General features: G+C 36.9%; 1 protein-coding gene across 1 annotated transcript in view; it reads left to right on the top strand.

The window, feature by feature from the left end:
- The window catches only part of ANOS1 (anosmin 1), a 144,165-nt gene that overhangs the window by 67,959 nt on the left and 55,699 nt on the right, over positions 1-20,507 (top strand). The window contains exons 3-5 of the mRNA XM_065677478.1: positions 10,201-10,263; positions 13,332-13,554; positions 18,831-19,015. Of these exons, the coding sequence (XP_065533550.1) occupies positions 10,201-10,263; positions 13,332-13,554; positions 18,831-19,015 (471 nt within the window). The remainder of the gene's footprint in view (positions 1-10,200; positions 10,264-13,331; positions 13,555-18,830; positions 19,016-20,507) is intronic.

Genomic DNA, 20,507 nt, shown 5'->3' on the forward strand with positions numbered 1-20,507 from the left:
GATGCAAACATGACAAATCAGTTGATTGATAAACTGCACTGCAGGACTGCCGCCTGGAGGAAGAAAGTTCAGATAGAGAAGCAAAACTGCTACTGTTTCTTTAATTCAGGCAGTTCATGTCATTATTAATCAATATGGTAGCTTCTTTCATAGAGAGAATTCCATATGTAAGCAATAGCATAGGAAGAAGCAGGAAGGCGCTAAGCAGTTAAAGCTATTAGCACTATCAGAAAGAAGTCTGTTACAGAAGGGCTTTTTAACCTTTTTAGACTCTATCACTCTTCATTTGATTTAGAATAATTTATGCATTTTGACACAGTATATATCTTGCATGCACACTAGTGCTCCAGGCTTGACTTGCTGCTTCATAGCGTTTTGTCAATGCTAGGCCTTGTATCTTGACAGGTGAAACTTCAGAATGTGAAGATTTAGAATAGGGCCCAGGAAGAGTTTTGAAAAAAAGAGAACTGATTGGCACTTGATGCAGCACATAAAAGACAAGCAATAGAAGAACAGGAAAATGATCTTTGAGGCAACAGTTTGAATAGGGATACTTGGAACAACAATTTTAAGGCCAGAGTAGGTTGGTAGAGGAAACAAAGATGTGAAAAAAGGAGACCGTGAAATAGAATATTATCTCCGTAGCAAAGAAGTGGTGGTGGAATAGCTACTGTGCTGAGACATAACCGAAATATTTGTACCTATTGTAAGCCTTTCTAAAGAACTTTAGGAGGATCAAAAAGTACTGCTAGGGCATGCCTCTGCAAGGTGAGAGGTTCACATTAAGGCTCTCCTCTATAGAACTCATTGCTTATACAAGATGAAACAGATTCATCACGAAAGAGAAAGTTCCATCAAATACTCTGTTTAGGGGATTCATCTTGAATGTAGGAGGTTTAAGTTCAATTCTGTGTTTCAAAATCAGGCAAAAACAAGAACTGTAAAGTTTTTGCTGACTGCATTAAGCTTTAGGCTGTGAGGCAGGAAGAAGGTACGTGTGCCAGTTTCCTACGCTGGTACAAACCCCCGTAAACAAACTTTGAAAAGAACTGGTCAGGAGTGAACTAAATGTTTGAGAGCCAATTTTCGGTTGACATCGATGGCCATGATTTTGATTTGGTAACAAAGAATGGTAACATGAAAAGCTTCCTAGAATTGTTCTGTCCTTTCAAACAAACAGTTCTGCTGGCAAAGTTTGACATGCCAGACAACTAAGCCATACAAATAGTTATCAAGCTTTCAGCGTTGAAAGTTATTTTCACTCTAAAAGGATTAAAGGTGAAACTACTGCAGTTATGCTACAGTGTGATTATATGGTTTCTTCTCTTTTTTTTTTCTTTTTTTTTTCTCCTTTTTTTTTTTAATAGTAATTTACTTTCCAAATATTTTATGCCAGAACAGTTCATTTTCAGCACCTTCAGAGGTTATCAACTTCAGTACATCTCCAATTGTTCTGGTAGCTTTCGCTTTGTGTTTAGTTCTGGGAATTTAGAGCAAAGGCTACATGGGCTTCCAGAAAATTTGACCTGAAGCTCTTGGCAAGGGTTTTGATCTTTCTGGTGTTCTAGTGCAGGGTGTTGGATCATATGGGGATTTGAAATGGTGGATTTTCAGAGATCAATGCGGTCAGAACAGCCTTTTTTTTTTTATTCAAATTTTTGAAATAGAGCCTCCATTTTGGGAACAAAGCTTGTAATGCTACTCTGTATATACAAAGGCCTGGACAGACTTAGCTGTTACACTGTGGTGTGCCCTTTACCTGTCTCTGTTCCAGAAAATACTGATACTGAACCTAAGTCATAAGGCTTCCTTTATCTGCTTCAGGTATTGAAGGCATTCTGTAACTCAAATTGCTAACACCTTCAGTTGTATTAGCACCCCTGATGTTGTCTGCTGAAACAAACTAGACAAGAAAAGGAAGGTACTTTTTCAAGCTCATATTTTTGTTAAACATCCAACAATTGCACTTCTGAAAATTTCCTTTACCAAAAGTCCTGATAAGATATTAGTGAGTTTACATAACTGTGAAGAGCAGTAATATGTGTGCCTGTGTGCTTTTAGTCCCTCCATGCCCAAATAAAAAATACATATCGAATGCAGCTATTTGTTTTAGCGGTTTGAACTATGACTCTATGACTTTGCAGCCAGTAAAGTTTCTCAGAAATGTTCCATTCTGCTCTGAAATAACCATTCAACTGACCAAAGCACTCTCCAAATAGGTGGTAACAGATAAAAGTCCACTGCACCTGAAACGTCCGTATTTTGCTTCAGGAGCTGTATGTCTAAGCCTTGTAAGAGGCTGAGTAAACAGAGCTGAAATCAAGGGTTTGTCCACCTCTCTGCTCAAGTAGCAAAATAGAACTTCAAAGAAATGGTCAGCATGTCCTTTTCTTACTTACCTGGATATTATTTTGAATAGCAATATTTTATTTTTTCCTATGTCCTTCAGAATTTGTAATTGGAAGATATTGTAGCTATGTTCTGCAGGGTTTGGTGAAGTGAAGTTTCTAGTGGTCTGTTATGAGACACTGACAGTCCCATCTGCAGAAACAATTTACTTTTAGTGAGAGTACACTGACTGGATGTGAAACCAGAAGTAAAATCCTTTACTGGTGGTTTTCAAATGTAATTTTAAAAAGAACATTAGTTTTAACACCATTTTGAGGTGAATAAGGATTGTTCATACCTTTCAAGGCTTCAGTTCAAGGTGCCAAATAGGGAAGGTCTCACTTTGTAGGTTAATATTTAGCATACATTTGGAAGATATAATTTACCATCTTTTTCTTAAAATATAAAAATAGTGAGAAAAATAGAAAGAATCCAACTTGTGGAAAACTATCTAAAGCAAATTATGTGCCCCAAGTTCCATATTTCACCTGCAGGTTGAAATGCCATCATGTTACTTAGATAAGAATTACTAAAAATAAATCTCAGGTTTATATGTAATGATATGTTTTAGATCTCTGTATACAGTTTTTGTTAGTCTTTTCATAAGAGATATACCAAATGCTTCCAGGAAATAAGACCACTGCTGGATGCCTTATATTCCCTCTTACTTTCTGATGTTAGAACTCAATATAAAATGCTGTATTCTCATAACTTTGACCCTTAGTACTTTAATGCTAAATTGCTCTGGATGAGGTGATGTCTATTAACCAGAGAAGCCTACTAGGGTGTTAGCCTCAAGATTAATCCCAATCACTGCAGGTATAACCATGTGTGATTGGATATAATGTAACGTGATGATGCCCATGTGGTTGCTGTGCCCTGTTGCTGTCTGTCCCTGCTTGGTGCTTGGACCCTGGAGCTTTGTGCTGTACTGGTTTACCTTACAGTTGAGGAAGTCTCAGAATACATAAGGTAGCTGTAACTACATCTCTGTAAGAGACACCATTTCCATCGTTTCAGTGCCAGCCCCAGGTATTTTGTTGTCAGTCTTTTCTGAGCAGTTAACTTCTGAAAAATACAAGCCTGTTGTCTTTCTTAAAACTTAAGGGTACACCATCTCGATGATTTACAAATGAAGAATTTTTATTTTTCTTTATGTATATATATATATTTATTAATAAGAATAAATTAGTACTTGCAGATGATAACAAATTCCACATTAGCAAACTGTTCCGTGTCATCTACCCCATCACAGTATACGTCAGGGTGTCATCAGTATAGACAATAAAAAATATATTTCAAGGAAAACCAAGCAGTGCTCCCTAAAAGGATTTTAAAGACCTAGATCACTCTAACCAAGTAGCATATTCTTTAGTGACCATTTAAAATCTAAGACCTGGCTTTCATTCAAAACCAGCTCTACAATTAGCAATACTTTCAGACAGTGTCAGCTAGGGTCCCAGTGTACATGATAATGTCACAGAATAACCCCAACTGTAACTAATTTAGTTAATACTTGATCCTTGAATACAAAATCACTCCTTTTCACCAAATCATGATGCTCACTGACCTACAGGAGAAAAAACAGGCAACACAGACAGGAAACCTTTCTCTGTCATTTAACCCATTTGTTTATTCATTTTCAAGGGAAATACATTACTAGTGTAATTCTCATGAGAATCTATTTAATGTGAACAGAGGAGTAACTCCAGGTAGCCACATGAAGCTGCTATTTTACATAAAAGAATACATTTCACATTTGGTTGTTCCTATTAGGCTTTCAAAGCTTTGAAGGTATTGAAACCTCTCCCAGTGTACATCAAATGTAACTGAATTTTAGGAGCTAAACTGTCACACTGGGTTTCTAGAAAGTTGATGACTACTGCTCCAGTTGTGATTCTTACCTACTTTTATGTGTAATTAATATTATTCTATTCTGCTAAATTATTTACTTGTAGGTATAGCTTGTAGAATTCCACCATGTCCTCCTGAGTGCAGAAGTACCAAATCAGATTGGTGTCAAGTTGGAGAATCTAATTTGGTCTTTGATTCCAACAGTAAAATAAATAGTGATATTTCTCTTGGGTATTAATAAATGAGTTGTTTCTTCTAGACAGAGAATGTATGAGGCTTGTTTTGTGTGTGTAAGGATCTTTGGAAAAAATATAATCCAGAACTAATAGGAAATTTATTTTCTTAATTGATGTGGCAACGTTTTTAAATTATTAATCTTCCTGATGTGTTGCCTCAGTTTTATAATGAAAAATAGTTTAAGTATACGCATCCTGCAGAAAAGTAGTTGTTCAGACTGTTCAGAAGATTTTGTATGATGTGATATTGCTAATATCTGATACTGTTCTACCAAGCTGTTAAGTCATTTGGACTGGGTAAATATTCAGCTGTGCATTTACTGTTCTGAAAGCAAAAAATTGTGTTCTTCAGACAACTCACAGTCCACTGAGAAACACAGAAGGTAACAATGCCTATTCCTACTGATAGCAGAAGTAGATTAAAAAAAAAGAAAAAGAAGTCTCAAAGTCAGTTATTTCTGTCTTGCTGTCTGTATTTTGCATTGTGTTTGCTGCCACTGTGCTGAGATTTGCAGATTGAAAATTGCTTTTCTTACAATTCCTTTTGGCACAGCCATATATTTAAGTGTAGCCATCACAAAATTATTCTCTCTAAGAGTGATGAACACTATATTTTCCTTTGGTTAAATTCCTGACCCCAATAATTTTCTCTGCTCAGTGCCTGACAGTGAGTATCTGCAGTTTTCAGGTACCATGTCTTCAGGACGTGTCAGGTTCTTAGGAGACTGTACACTGAAAGGTACTGAACACCTTAGGAGAGCACAACACTTAAATGTATGTTGCAAACATCAGTCTTTAATTTCTGACCTCGCTGTTGTGAACAACTGGAATGTTGAATGATAATGAAAAGAATAATTATATTCCAGCTAACACTTAGTGTCCATTCTTTTGTCAAGAGTTTGCATGTGACTTAGTTCCACTTTAGTGAAGGAAGAAGCCTTATCAGGCAAAAATATTGTGGATAAACTTCTCTATCCTGAAATAAATAATTTTTTGCTGTTTAAATAGTTATAATATTTAACTATGTAACTGTAACATAATGTCCTGGGTTGAGCAGCAGCAGTCACTTTTTTCCTTCTTAGGAGCTAGTACAGTGTTGTGTTTTGATCTTTTGGCCTGGGAACAGTGCTGATAACGCCGATGTTTTCAGTTGCTGCTCGAATATTTGGTCTGGCCAAGGACTTTCTGAGCCTCATGCTCTGCCAGGGAGGAGGGGAGGCCGGGAGGAAGCAGAGACAGGACATCTGACCCAAACTAGCCAAAGAGGTATTCCATACCACAGCACGTCATGCCCAGGATGTAACGGAGGGTGACCCGGAAGGGCTGGGACTGCAGGGTTGGAGGAGGTATTGGTCGGTGCTCTGCTGGGGGGAGTGGGGAGAGTTACCTGTTGGCTGGTGCTGAGGTGTTGTATTCTTTCCTCTTGTTATTTCCTTTAGCATTATTATTATTGGTGGTAGCAGCAGAGATTTGTGTTATACCTTAGTTACTAAACTCTGCTTATCTCAACCCATGGGAGTTGCATTCTTTTCGATTCTCCTTTCCGTCCCTCCAGGAGCAGGGGGAGGGCAAGAAGGGGGGCAGTGAGTGAACAAGGTGTGTGGTTTGGGTTGAAACCACGACACATAATATTTGAATAAATATTCAGTATTTAAATAAATATTTCATTACTTAAATGATGTTTTACAGTTCTTTAGACTTTCAAAATTGCTATGTTTGTGCAACTCTCTCCTGTTCATGTCAAAGGCTACATATCCTAAGCACAAGTTTTGGTAGACTATTTTGAAAATCCCTTTATTAATGAATGTAAATGTTATGCATCATGTAATAATCTCATAGTTGCTTTATTTAGAATTTAAAAATTAGAACAAGCCCCACTTCTCTAACAGAGCCCTTAGCTGCAAATTTTTGTTAATTAAATATAAAATAAAATATTTTAAAACAACTTCCTCCCTGAATGAAGCAATACTTTGCTATTGTTCCTAATTGTATACAGTCTGACTATTAACAGATCTATAGTACTATCTGATACATACTTTTATACTTCTGTGTGTGTATGAAAACTCCCTCCCTGCCCTCCCCCCGAAGGATGACAGACAATTCTGCAGCAGTCTGGGTAAAGAAAGCAAGCCTACAGCTTCCAGATTTAACCACAGCAGATGATAAAACAGGTGCTTTAGGAGGATTCAATTTAGCAAGGCCAGTGTGATTAACACTGTTCATCTGAAGAATGACATTGGCCACTAATGATGGGTTCAACACTGTGATTCATCTCTCTTCCCGCCTCAGCAGTAGAGCAGCCTTCATGGTGGTGCCAAGGCAACAGTTAGCAGTGGCTCCAAGGGAGCAGTTGCATCTTCTGAATGGACTGCTGGGGTGCATCCCATGCTACTGCCCTTCCGCCTGTTGGTGGTCTGCCACCTACATAACATAGATCAACATATAAGTTTAGCTTCTGAGGGCAGGTGGTAATGTCTGCAAGGTATATTTTATTACATAAAGTAGAGCCAGAACCAGCTGCCAGCTGCTGCTTGGGCTAGATTTCTCCTTATCCTGAATAGAGAATTTCAGTATCCTGTTAACAGGCACACACATTGGCATTGATCCACAAAACCTGGATGTGTTTACCGGCTGGGTGAAAATAGTTTTCTCATGGGTTATGTAGGTATTTCCTTGACACTCTTCCTATTGGAAGAAATGCTGTGTGCTTTCCTTTCAGATGTCAAGGCTAAGCTGAAGACCAGTGAAATAACTCCTGTTGGTGTGGAGGAACTTTGGATCAGGCCTCTGCTGATTTGCTTTGAAATTATTAGAAATGCATTACTGAAATTTTAAATGTAAGACGTGTAAGATGTGCTTTTTTTTTTTTTTTTGTATTCTCTGAAGACTTGGATTTAAGAAAACAGGTGTTACTGCCAACTGGGTGTGACTCACATTTTCTTGATTATAATTTTTATTGTGCCTGGAATGGTACTTGTAAGAAAATCTTCACTTGCTGCTGATATAACGGGAGAGATCCATAATGGAGGGAGAAATGCTTTACTTTTATTGCGAAAACGTTGGACAATGTTCTTCAATAGACTCATCTTGATGCGTGTTCATAGCAGAGCATGCCAAAGATGAGAAAAACCCACAATCCTTTGTAGAGAAAAGATAAAAATCAGAGTTACAAATGTAAATGGGGTGAAAAAGTCTAACAGAACCAGGAAAGCTAAAGTTTATGAGGACAGAGAGTCTGCTGGAAAGCTGAGTTGTCTGGAAAACGGCAAATCTATTTACACAATAGCTCTTCTTCAGAACTAGCATGTATATAGCACATTGGATCTGGAACACATTTCCCTCTTCATGTAAAAAACACCAGGAGAGACTTAATGGGGGAAAAAAAGGTGTCTCTCTCTACCTGTGATTGCCTTTCAGAGGACAAAGCTCAAAGTTTGTGGGATCTCAGGATCTCAGCTGACTTACAGTTTAAGTCAAGGACTCAAAGGTGAGACCTGGATCCAAGCTTCCAGCTTTTCCAGCATCCCGCTTTAGGGGAACCACATAACAGAGTAGCTTAGAGGATAACTGCTCAAACCGCAGTGGTTTTGAGGTGCTCTCACCTTTGTTCTTGCAAGCCAAATCCTGCCTTTTTAGAAGGATGATCCAAACTCTTCTGGTGCAGTTATTGGTAACATTTCTGTCTGCTAGCAGTTTTTCTCCAACCTACTGAATGCTGCAGCTCCACTAAAGTTAGGCAGTTGGCTTCTGCAGCAGCCCATGGTGCTAGGCTACTTCCAATGCTCTGAGAACTCCTCATACAGCAGGAGTAGGAAGATTTTTTTGTTCATGTATAGGTAAGAACATGTACTCTGATCAGAGCCTATAAAGCTTATGATGGAGGACTTATAGCTTGCTACATCATCTGTTTTTCTTGGAGTATTCTGAGAGCAATTGTGTTGCAGGATACTGCTCAGCCCTGGTTCATTTTGTCCATCTGTCCTTTGGAAGTGTCTGAATTGAGATGCCCATCATCTCTGCCTGCCCTGATGGCAGGGGATGATGAAAGTAGTCTGGGCTGTCCTGAGTGATTATTGTTACAGAGTGGCAACCAGACAAGGCATCAAGTGTTGGAGGCTACTTATATAGCAGGTAGAGATATCCTGGTACAAATGCTGTGAACAAACTCTGTGAAACGTACAGCATCTTGGTCTTTTCTTCCAGAAATACGAACTGTATTGCTCTAGAGCCTGCAAGTAAGGTGGTCTAGTCAGCGTTAACTTGGTCCTAGTTGTCATCTCAAGATTGATATGTTGGTATAAATAAGCTCTCTGCTATACAGCAATGAAGCAAGGATATGAAAATCCTGAGAGCCTTGGGGATCATTGCCAAAGTCTAAAAGTTCCCCATTTTGACTTTACAGTATTTTATACCTCTGTAATCTGGGGCTAAATCCATCAGACAGGAGAACTGTAAAATTGGCATGCCAGTGGAATTGAGCTTAAACGTGCAGTAACTATGCCATAGGAGGAACCAACGCTCTGGAATTAACTAAACTTACAGATTTCAGTGACATTATGTATCCTTCCAATTACTTTGTATAAAGCATGCATATTGTGAATTTTGAAAAGCTAGAAAGTTGAGTCTAAAATACCAAAATATATATACATAGGAAATGTTTAAGTGGTATTTGTCATTGCTGAAATGTGTATCTCTGTGACTAATGCTTTTATTATATTTTTCAGGGTTTATCGCTAATAAGAGAAATGCTGAACTTTTAAAAAACTAACTTTTTTAGTATATGTATGATATAGGTGGTAGTCTATTTATGCTTAGTTTTGAATGGCGTAAATGCATATGGATCCAATCTAATACTATGTATAAAAGAAACAAATTATATAAATGCTGAATTGCATGTCAAAAGCCTTTCTTTTTGGTGCAGTATCTTTTGGTGCAATAGTATGCATTATTAACCAGAAGGAGTAGGTAATATTAATTCCTAACAATTACATAATTTTCAAAGATCATATGTCTTAACAAAGGAAAAGGTTTCTGGATGTGAGTCTGAATTTATGTTTCAGCTGCAGAAAATGATGTTAATAGTTTGATTTTTCTAAACTGTGAAGCTTGACTTTGGTTTGCAGAGTTTGAATCTTAACTCTCTGTGTAAACATTGCAGTAGAGGTTGAAGGTGAAGAAATGATAATGTGGTACTTGAAATAAAGTGGTTTTGCTAACAGATCAGTGAACATTGTCTATTTATGCAGGAATAGTGGTTAAACCTCTGCTATGAAGTTTACTCCATAGCTTGATGAAATAGTTTCTCGCTTGGGAAGGCAGTGCGCCCATCAAATCTTTAGGCTGGTCAGCTAGGGGAAGATTTAACTTTCTGTAGTTGAGAGTAGTGCTTTTGACATTGTCTCTGTGATCTAGTGACACAGTGTTAAATGGTATTAGGACCTAAATTCAATAATGTGGAAAATCGGATGGCATATAATCAAGCGATGCGATTGCTTTGTACAGTAAGAAAAACTGAATATATTTCTTGTAATCTAACCATGGCTTGGAGTGACCTTGCTCTGACACCATGACTCAATGACAGTCTTATTCTTAGAAGTAGATTTTTAAAGCCTATTATTAACTTCCTATGGGCCAAACAAACAACTGGAGAAGAAATGGGGTCATTTGTGGTTGTTTATTTCTTTCTCTGCCTGACACTTCTCTTCCTCCTGATTCTTCATAGTGCCTGGAGCCCTGCAAAGAGTCCTGGGACCTGAAGAAAAACCATTGCCAAAGCTTCTGTGAGGTAAGTCAGCCCAAGGACACTCTTTCTCACTTTGCTGTAGCTGTCTCTTTCATTTAAATTATTACCTTCAAGGAGACAATTAACAAACACGGGATTTTCACAGCATTTTCCTGCATTTGAATAGGTACACATATAACGATTTAGCTATATTGAGGTTAAAAAAAAAAAGGATTTTTTTCTTTTCTTTTTTTTTTTTCTGAACAAATGATTTATCTCAGCTTGAAGTTTTAAGGCTTGATCCAGCCACACTTACATAGCTTCTCTCAGAAGGTGCTGTTAAATCCTTCCAGTAAGATGCTATTTCTACCACATGCTGTTCTATCTTTTCTGGCCATAGAAAGAAAGAGTAAGAAAGAGCATCTTTGTTTAAAAGATAAAATGTCATTGTGTGAAAATCCTTGTGCAAAGTAGCTAGAACAGATGCTCTCCTGTATGTGAAAGTCAATCTGATTTCTACAAAAGAAAAAATAAATGGTTTTACTGGATTTGAAACATGGCTCTGCTGAATTGGTGAAAGTCCACACTCAAAAAGTTACACTTCTGAGGTGGTTTTAGGTCCAAAATGGAAATATAATCTCAGTAGAATTTTGCTTTATTATAACTAAATTAATATAAAGATAAAAGTTTATTCAAGTCTATGAAAGTGCATGTTTACGAAGCTTATTCCATAAAAATGTAGAAGTTACCTTAATCGAAATAATGATCTAGCTGCTAATACTGATGTAACTCCTCCCTCACCAATCTGGGCACTCTTTTTCTAGTACAAGAGCATGTTTGATGTCTAAATGACTTTAATCATCATGAAGATGATTGGGAAAAAGCTGTAATTTCAACTAAAAACCCACCCAATTGATGTGTAAATAGGGATCACTGATCTATGTATTTACAAGACAAAGTAAATTTTTTTCATGAAAACCAATACTTGTATGAGCTTTTTAGCACAGATTAATTGCTGCTTCCTCATACACAAAACTCTAGGGTAGTGTAATAAAGCATTTTTAGTGGGTGTAATTTATGTTGGTCTTATACATCACTTCTCACTCAGGCTATATGTTTCCAGATTTGGGTGAAAATATGTATAAAATGGGTTTAAAAGGAAAACGTTTGTAGAACACTGTTCTATTGTAGTTAAAAACAGTGACCATCCCTCCTTGATTAGTGTTTTGTGGTTGAAGCTAAATTTAGAACTTCAAAGGCCCTTAATGAAGAGCAGCACATTTAGCAGCTAACTGAAAAATGAGCTGTGAAATAGGGTGAGGAGGAGAAGCCTAGAGGACGTATTATGCCTCAGGGAGCTATAAAGTTTTTAATTAAGTAGCTGCAAATTTGTGATGTTTTAGGATTTGAAACTGGTTTCACACACACCAAAGCCCAGGGCCACTTTCCTTTCTCTCAGACTCATCTATGGTCAGTAGACATTGTTTGATTGAATTAAACAAGGCTGTTTTCCTTTGAGAGTGTTTTCAATAATTTTGTATTCTGCAAAAAATCTGGAAGCAGCAATTTAGCATTATGTTTCTCAAGGTCCCGGCTTATATGTTACTTCTTATCTACTGAATGAGTGCACTAATATTAAAGCAACCTTATGTGTGAGGGAGAAAAGAAGACAGTTTACTTAACTCCTTTTTTTACCCCTATAAATTCAGTTTCCTGCTGGTAGCTTCTTAACTGGCTAACCATGGGATCGGGTGCATCCCAATGGCAGGAGCAGCGTGAGCCCATGTGCAAAGATCACGGGGTCAGTAGGAGATATAAGGACTTCTCATTTTGATATTCTTTAAGCTGGTTAAGCCATAACACCCAAATGCATCCTTAAAAGCCTGATTCAAAAATTCTGGACTGCTCTGTAGGACAAGATGGGAGAGGTAATGTAGTGGCATTGTTCTTGGACCAAAAAGTCACTTTTGAGACTAAACTGGCACACAATCTATGAAACACCTGGGCCTCCATAATACTGAAGTCTTTCTCATTTTGTCAGAAATATGAGAACAATAAAAATAAGAAAGTAAAACATTTGAAGATGGAAAGAAGTTGCAGAAGTTATATGAATAGTTGGATGGGGAGTGGGTTGTAATTCCTGTGTAGGCTTAGGAATCTGTAAATCAGATCTGTCGAAGTGGGAGGTTTTTGATTACTCTGAGATAGAAAGGCAGGCTGTAGATAACCCCAGTTGCATGGGTTGCCCATCTACAGTTGCACGAATCACTTCGGGAGAATCATGTTAGCTGGTTTTGCACCAAACTAACTAAATGACCAGATAAAAGAGGATATGAAATCCCCATGTAGCGCACAACGTTCTCGCCAGGGTGATATATCCTTTCTCAATACAGTCTTAAGTGAACCTTGCAAACCACTGAGTAATACACATGCTATAAAATGTCTATGCACTGAAGCAACTGCTCGTATATCTAGGACTTGATTTCTTAGAAAAGTAGCATTTACTTTGGTCTTTAATCAGTATATTTAATGCTTATTTTAATCTGTATTTTCTGTTAATATTTTTTATCAGAAATTTAGTTCCAGTTCCATGAAGAATTACTCAATTACTAACATGCTGGCAAGGACATAAAGATGCTGCAAAATCTTCTCATAGCCAACTCAGTTCAAAGTTCAAACAATATAATGAAACAAGATTACACTTATTTATCTAGAGTGGTATTGCATCAGATGTTGTGGGTAAAGTGTTATGAAGTACAAATGGAGGAATGTGGGTAGTCTGGAAAAAAAAGACCATCTGACCATTGCTTCCCTTTTGTTTAGGACATGGTTTTGATCTGGCATTGAGCAACTTTGTAGCCACCCAGTGTGAGCAAAACAAGGGAAAGTTGGCAGACAAAAACAACTTTATCCCATTAAAGGTGGTGGTCTTACTTGAGGGAATTCATCATTCTGTACTTGGAATGATTTTTTAGAAGTGGCTTGAATATATAAATCTTCAGGGACAGTCTTGCAAAAGCTGAGAATCTGAATTTTTCTTTAGGAGGTCTTGGAAAAAGTGCCACTTTTAAAATTAATTATTTGTTTTTGTCCTGTCGAAAACTTTATATGTTCTTTTGTTTTCCCTTTAGCCTCTTTTCCCCAAGAAGAATTATGAATGCCTAACTAGCTGTGAATTCCTTAAGTACATCCTGTCTGTAAAGCAAGGGGACTGCCCAGCGCCTGAGAAGGCTAGTGGTTTTGCAGCTGCCTGTGTTGAAAGTTGTGAAGCTGATAGTGAATGTTCGGGAGTGAAGAAATGCTGTTCCAATGGATGTGGGCATACATGCCAAGTTCCAAAAAATCTGTATAAAGGTAAAGATTATTAATATGTATTCATATTGGGCTAATAAATTCATTCCATAACAAAGTCTCCTCATAAACCAGGTCTTTCATTTCAGATGAGTTTGTACAGATGGGAAAAAAAAAAGGAGAGGTTCCTGTAGAGGTGTGGCAGAACCCTGAAAGAGTGGAAAGCCAGAGAAAAACGTTGCTCAGCTTTCTGATTTTTTATTCTTTTTTCTCTTGTGAAGCCCATGTCTGGAAATCTGTGGAATGTAAACATGTGGCTATTTTGAATCATCTTAAGCAGAACAAACTTGCCAGTTTAGGTGAAGTCTCACTTAATTTGATGCAGATGAGAGAGAATGCAGCAGGAAAATATTTACTAATAAATCATCCAAGTCCTATTAATCAAACAATATTTTTGTTTATAAGCCAAGCAGGTAGGACTACCAAATAGGATGTGTGAGATAAACGAGTAAAAGAACAAATTAATGTGGTATATTTGGCATTGGTGTTATTAATGACTTAAAAAAAAAAAAGTGAAAGATTATAATATCCACATATGTATATAGATTTATTATTTAAATCTAAGTCAGTATTACTAAAAAATTTTTTATCTGAGTCCTGAGATTCTGTGAAAAAAGGTTTTCCTTGACATCCATGGGCAAGAACTTTTCCATGAAGAAATTGTTTGCTTAGATAAATTCCAGATTTTCATTTTTTGTAATTATAAAGAGCTTTATACATGGAGATATTTTGAAAATGTGCTTCTAATGCAGAACAATTAATATTTATGAAAGGCTTTTTCTTGTTCTGCAGAGTTGGAATGTTTTGTTAGAGACCCATCCTCCTTCAGTGATAAAAACTAAATATTAATCAGTTATTCTTCTGATAGTATGGGCTCTCTGTGGAGAGCCTAATCAGCAGAACTGTGAGCTATGCTCCAGGCTCCAGGCTTTATTTCTGTGGATGGAAAAATAGTAAAATATGTGAAGACGATGGTGATTTTAAGTTCATTGTTTTAATTGAAATGGTGATGCATCTATTTGAATGTCCCTAGTGATGAGAATGTATGTCAGAAATAATGTGCTTTGACTTTTGAATCCCATCATTGAGTGTACAGAATGGGCTGTCATAAAGCACTATCTTATTTACTTATATGAATGGAGAAAGTTTTATCTAGAAGTCATAGAGGTTGAGTAAGCATAAATTTGATAAAGATAATACTCAGATGATTTTGAACAGCAGGCAATACTGTAATCTAGATTTCCAGTGCAGAAGGGAAATTCTCTTGCTTGTCAAGATACTTGACAGCAGCCCCTTTACAACTGCAAGGAAATAACGCTTTTGTACACAGCACCTTTCAAAATGAAAATTATTAAAATTGATCACTTATTTGTTTCTTTCATCTTTTTGAGACAAATGATCAGAGTGATAAACTGGCATTTGTATTGTATATGTAATGATTTACATGATCAGGCTTCATACCAAAACTACAAAGCATTGCAGTAAATGTAATAACTGAAAAAAGGTAAAAACAACCAACCAACCAACCAAATGAAATAAGACTGCATGCTTTTGCGGAGGACATAGGGTACGACAGGATATGATATGTTGTGTAACTGCACACTGGAAAGTCTACTACTCTTCAGCCTGATTATGTAAGAACAGAACTAATCTCTAACATCTTATCACCTGTCTGCAGGAGATGCTTGCTTGTAAGAGCATACATATATGTTTTGCAGAGGAAGGTCAAGCCCAATATCTTGCCACCTTCTCAGCTGATGAATTCAACTAATTAGACTCTTCAACCTGTCTTTCTGCAACACAGGACAAATAGAAGCAGAGCAGGCTTGCTATTCATTTTCTCCAGGGGTAAATGACCTTCCTGTCACTAAGGAAGAGCAAACTCGGCAAGCATGTCTAAGGTCTAGTGAGTAGGTTTAGTATTTACTCTTATAATTTTGACAGCACATCTGGAAAATGAATACAGATTGAATCTAAGAGTCTACAGGAGTTCCTATAGTTTTACTGTTGATCAAGCTCATAGTAGTAACAGCAGCAGATTTAAAATACACATCTGGATTTACAAACTGGATTTGCCCTCTAGTACTGAGTGCTAAATCCCAATTCTAAAAGAATATTAATGTAAGTACACTGCCACCAAAGTCATATATTGCAAATGTTGTTAGATTAACATAACAAGTTTGGTTACTTGTTACCTTAATTGTTTATTGGCTTGCCTTCACTATAATTTTTAAACTGTCCATTGTCATTGTATTTTTTCATCTTTGTTGGGAGTATTCCTAATCAATTACATAGTTTTCGCATTTTTATTTCCCTTTCCTGGAGATATCAAATATTCTGTCCTATTTTTCTGTTATCTTCCTCATCCTCCTTTTTTATAACACCTCAACTAGTGAAGGACTTTAGAAAGTGTCCCTTCTCCATGGCCTATCTGTATTTTTTTTTTTCTATGTGGAAATAATGATGTTATAAACAACGAGGGCCTGAAGTAGATTTGGTACTTTAGAAATAGAAATGGAAGCAATATCTCTGATCAGAAATATAACAGTTCAAAAATGGAGGAAAAAAAAGGAATTAAGAGAAAAGGATGGAAAATGTGTGATTGCATTCACTTTGTCTAATGTGCACATATGCATTCCCCAAGTAAGGGGACAAGCACATTTACCTTTTTCTACACACAGCTGGTGACAGCTGAAAACATTACCAGTCATCTTTTTTCTGTTTAGAAGTTAGTGGTCTCTCAGATGTGATGATACACCTACTTCTGTGAACTTTCCAGGACCTCTTTTTAACAGAGATTTAGGGTTTATACTGTCTAAAGCAGGCTAACTAGTTTTGTCTGAAATGTGTAAGGCAGCAATCCATATAGCAGCCTGAACTGCAGTTCTGGGCAAGGTAAATTGTGTTAGAAGATATGCCTTTTAAAGGGTGTGATGGTATGACAACATCACAATAGGGTAGCTAGAGCCAGATGGTCACCCATAGTTTAAAGGCTCTTTTCATGCTTAAAGAAAAATAGTTTTGTATTAAAAAATAATGTATAAATAATATAAAAAACATACTGTTTTAAAAGTGCATATCTCTGACTCTTTGAATGACTGTGTTACAATGGTACAGATGCCAGGAATAAACCCTTTACAGTCCAACCCCCTTCCATGGAAACATATGCATTCCCATAGATTACATTAAAGATACAGATTCTTAGGATGGACCAATGTGCATTTATGTTTTCATGGCATAGCAATGCACGTGCTGTTTGAAAGACTCCTTTAGAAACATTTTTCCTGGGTTCTGGTATTGCACACATACAGCAATCAGATTTGAATTCTTCAGTTAAGAGCTGTGGACTTCAGAGGACTAATTTGTTCCAGCATGATGAAAGGGCTGACCATTTACATAATAAAAAGCACATTGAAGAGTAATTTGGTCTGCACATCTGGATATTATATTGATGGTGCTGGCTATACATAAGTATTTTAAAATGCACTTGTGCAGTGCTTTCGTTGTTTGTGCTGCTGCGCCCCATCTGCGCGCAATTACGTAACACCAGAGAGGCTGATATACTTGCAATCAAGTGAATCCAACTGCCTCTAATGCAAAGTACATAGAAGTTTTCTTTACATGCAAGTTGTAAGATTACTGTACGTCATAATTAAAGAAGGATTTTCAAATGTGGAAATCCGGGCTGACATGTTGTGCGATTTTCGTTATATTAGACTAAGACTGCAGGCTGTCAGAGGATATCTAGGCTTTAAACTGCTGTGATAACCAGATTTAAGTACTCGGGTTGATTTTAGGTTTGTTCAAGGGCCACAGGATCAATTTTTATTTACTTGTAGCCAATTGTATAATCAGATTTAGGAGAAGACCTCAAAATACAAAAGTGATTTGTTCACCTAAGGAAATTTTGGAACTCAGTCATCTGTGGAAGACTGAGTGGGAAACAGTTTATCAAACTAACATATACAGCTGTACTTCTGTGGACACCCAGTGAAATGATAAAATAATTGAAGTGGGTACGATAACTTGCTATGAAGGTTTATATGTCAGCATAGAAATCTTATTTATGACATATTCTGAAGTGACAAAATGCTGTGCAGTGAAATATGAGTTCCTAAATTCTTTCTAGAGAAATGTATCCAACACTTAATTTGTTGGTTTAATCAAAAGATGCCAAATTTGAAGATTTTTTTCCTTCAAGGTACTGCGGATGTTTTTAAAAACATGATGTCACCAGCATTATAAACAATGGAACCATCCTTCAGTGTCAATGTGTAATGAGAACTTACTGTAAAATTTTAGAAACACATCTTTGTCTTCAAAATGTAATAATTGGACATTATGCATAAGAGCTATGTATTCCAAGATGCCTTGGAATTACCTTTCCTGTATATTTAGGAAAGAGTGGATAGTGACACATCATACAATACAGCTGCATATGAGTCAGTAAGATCTTGCTGCCATGAAGAAGGCAAACAGCTTTCTTAAGTATATCATAAGATGTGTGAAATGGTAAGAGTTTAGGTACAGTCTGTGTCCAGTTTTAGGCCTGACTCTGAAGAAGGGTTGTGTGCCAATGGGAGAGTTTCCAAAGAGAGCTGCAAGAATGGTCAGAGGTCTATAAACACTGATTTAAAAGAAAATGGAGTGCACTGAGCTTAGTAGACTGAAAAAGAAAACTTTCAGGGGCATGATAACAGTCTTGAAGTACATAAAAGGCTCCTCCATAGGTGAAAGAAAGAATATGTTCTCCACAATCCACAAACATCATGGATAACTATCAAGTTTAAGTGCAGGAAACTAAACATGGTAGTGTGAAAGGTTTTTTATGGTAAGAATAGAAGTAGTGGAATAGATTACTATGTCATGCCGTGAAAATTCTGTCATTAAATGTATTTAAGGAAAAATTAGGTTAAAAACTGAACAAAAGGAATAGCTGATTCTGCTTGATATCAAAGGAATCTTTCTCCAGATTACCAAAGCATATTTGTAAAGTGTTTTCTGTGAGATCAAATTTTGCTTACAACTTTCAGGTCCTTTAATTTTTAAATGAAATAAATAATTTTGAAGACTTCTGTAAAAATAAATCTTACTGTTAGCAGAGATAGGTCAGCTATGAGCCCTTCTGAAACTCCATGCTGCATTCCCTCCTTTTTTCCTTCTGTCTAACCAGCAATCTTCTTTTTTCCTTAGTTATTTTTTGTACGGCTTAATCTATATATGGTTTAATCACATCTTTAAATTGTTCACATATTTTTGTCTGCATGTTCCTATTACAGGTGTTCCACTGAAACCTCGAAAAGAATTAAAATTCATAGAACTTCAGTCTGGAGACCTAGAGGTGAAGTGGTCTTCAAAATTCAATATTTCCATTGAGCCTGTGATCTATGTTGTTCAGAGGAGGTGGAATCAAGGAATCCATCCAAGTGAGGATGATGCTACCAACTGGCAAACTGTGGCACAGGTCAGTTCTTTATAAAGTGGTATGGGTCCCTACCTTCCAGATCCTGATCTAAAGGTCTTCTTCAGATTAGAGTCAGATTACTTACAGTTGGGAAGGCTAATGCAGAAGGATCCCTTTATAGAGTCTCTCTTCAGGTCACAACAGTGCTGCACACATAACCCAGATCTCCAGGATCTTACTAAACTGCTGAATGAACCAGACTGGACGGATTCACTGGTTTCTAGACTGACTCAATACTTCTGTTTTTTCACTTCCCGTTTTTCAGTTATAGAGACATCAAATGCTTTTGATATTAAAAATGACTTTATAAAAAATATGTGAGTATATCAGTAGAGAAATAATTAATGGTTTCCTTGTCCCCAAAAGAAAAAAAAAAAACGCTCAGAGGTTCAGGTTTTCAAAATTAGTTCATTTTGTAGGTTTACTCACTATAGATAAAAATGTATAGAACTAGCTGGAGGCTTGATTTGCATAACGCCAGTGAGTAACACTTTCTTGTAATCATGTCCTTGTGATCATTCAGATGAGAATTCCAAACTCTCTGAAAGTCATTAATCTCTTGAAAAATGTAGAATTCAATACCAAAATCCATTGAAGGAAGCATATAAGAGAAATAGTCCTTCTGAGGTTCGTGGGACTCGGTACATAGTGTTGAAAGCATGGCTTGTACCTTATAAAAAAGATAAGAAATATAATTGGTGAAAAGACTATTTTTTAAAAAATCAACCAGAAAGCAATAATAAAATCTTTGTTCTCTGTAAAGTTATTTTTTTTTTTCAGACGTGACCCTCCCAGTTTGGAAAAGCCTATGATGTCACTCAGTGCAATCCAGTCTGAAAATATAAGATTCATGAGCGAATGTTTCTTGATGAGAAGCAGCCAACAGAGCATAAATTTTCACTTAGTTCCTTCCCAGTTTCAGTCTGTTATTTAACATGCTGACAGTCCACCTGGATGGCAGAGTTCCAGTCATTTATCTTAACTGCTTCACCCTCATTCCTGCTGACAAGAAAAGTAAAATGCTGATTTTGAAAAGACCTGGAGAACAGCCTTATAGCTGCAAAAAAAGGGAAAGAAACAATAAATAGATCTATCTACAAAATAGAGTTTAAATTCTGTGACAGTCTGTGTTCATTCCCAGTTCAGATTGTGTCGGAAAAAGCTATCTTAAAATAATGTCAAACTTGGGAAACTGAGCACTCAGAAGTGAAGTTCTTAGCTTCAGTCTGGTGCTACAGGGGGCTGTCACTATGATAGTGTCTTGCTCAGAAAAAGTCACCTGCAGCAGAGCCTGGAATGAAACCCTGCTTGTGCAAGCCTGAGGGAATGTGCACATCCCCAAACCTGATAAAGTTCCAGTGAGTTATTATCTCTCAGCTGAGGTGCAGGTCTCAAATCTGCATTGTCCATACTCAGCAAATAACCTCCTGTCTTTGCTATCAGGAAAATACCATGTAGCAAAAATGAGCCAGATCTGAATTAATCTTCACTG

The sequence above is a fragment of the Lathamus discolor genome, chromosome 4 (genome assembly GCF_037157495.1).
Source record: "Lathamus discolor isolate bLatDis1 chromosome 4, bLatDis1.hap1, whole genome shotgun sequence".
NCBI lineage: Eukaryota > Metazoa > Chordata > Aves > Psittaciformes > Psittacidae > Lathamus > Lathamus discolor.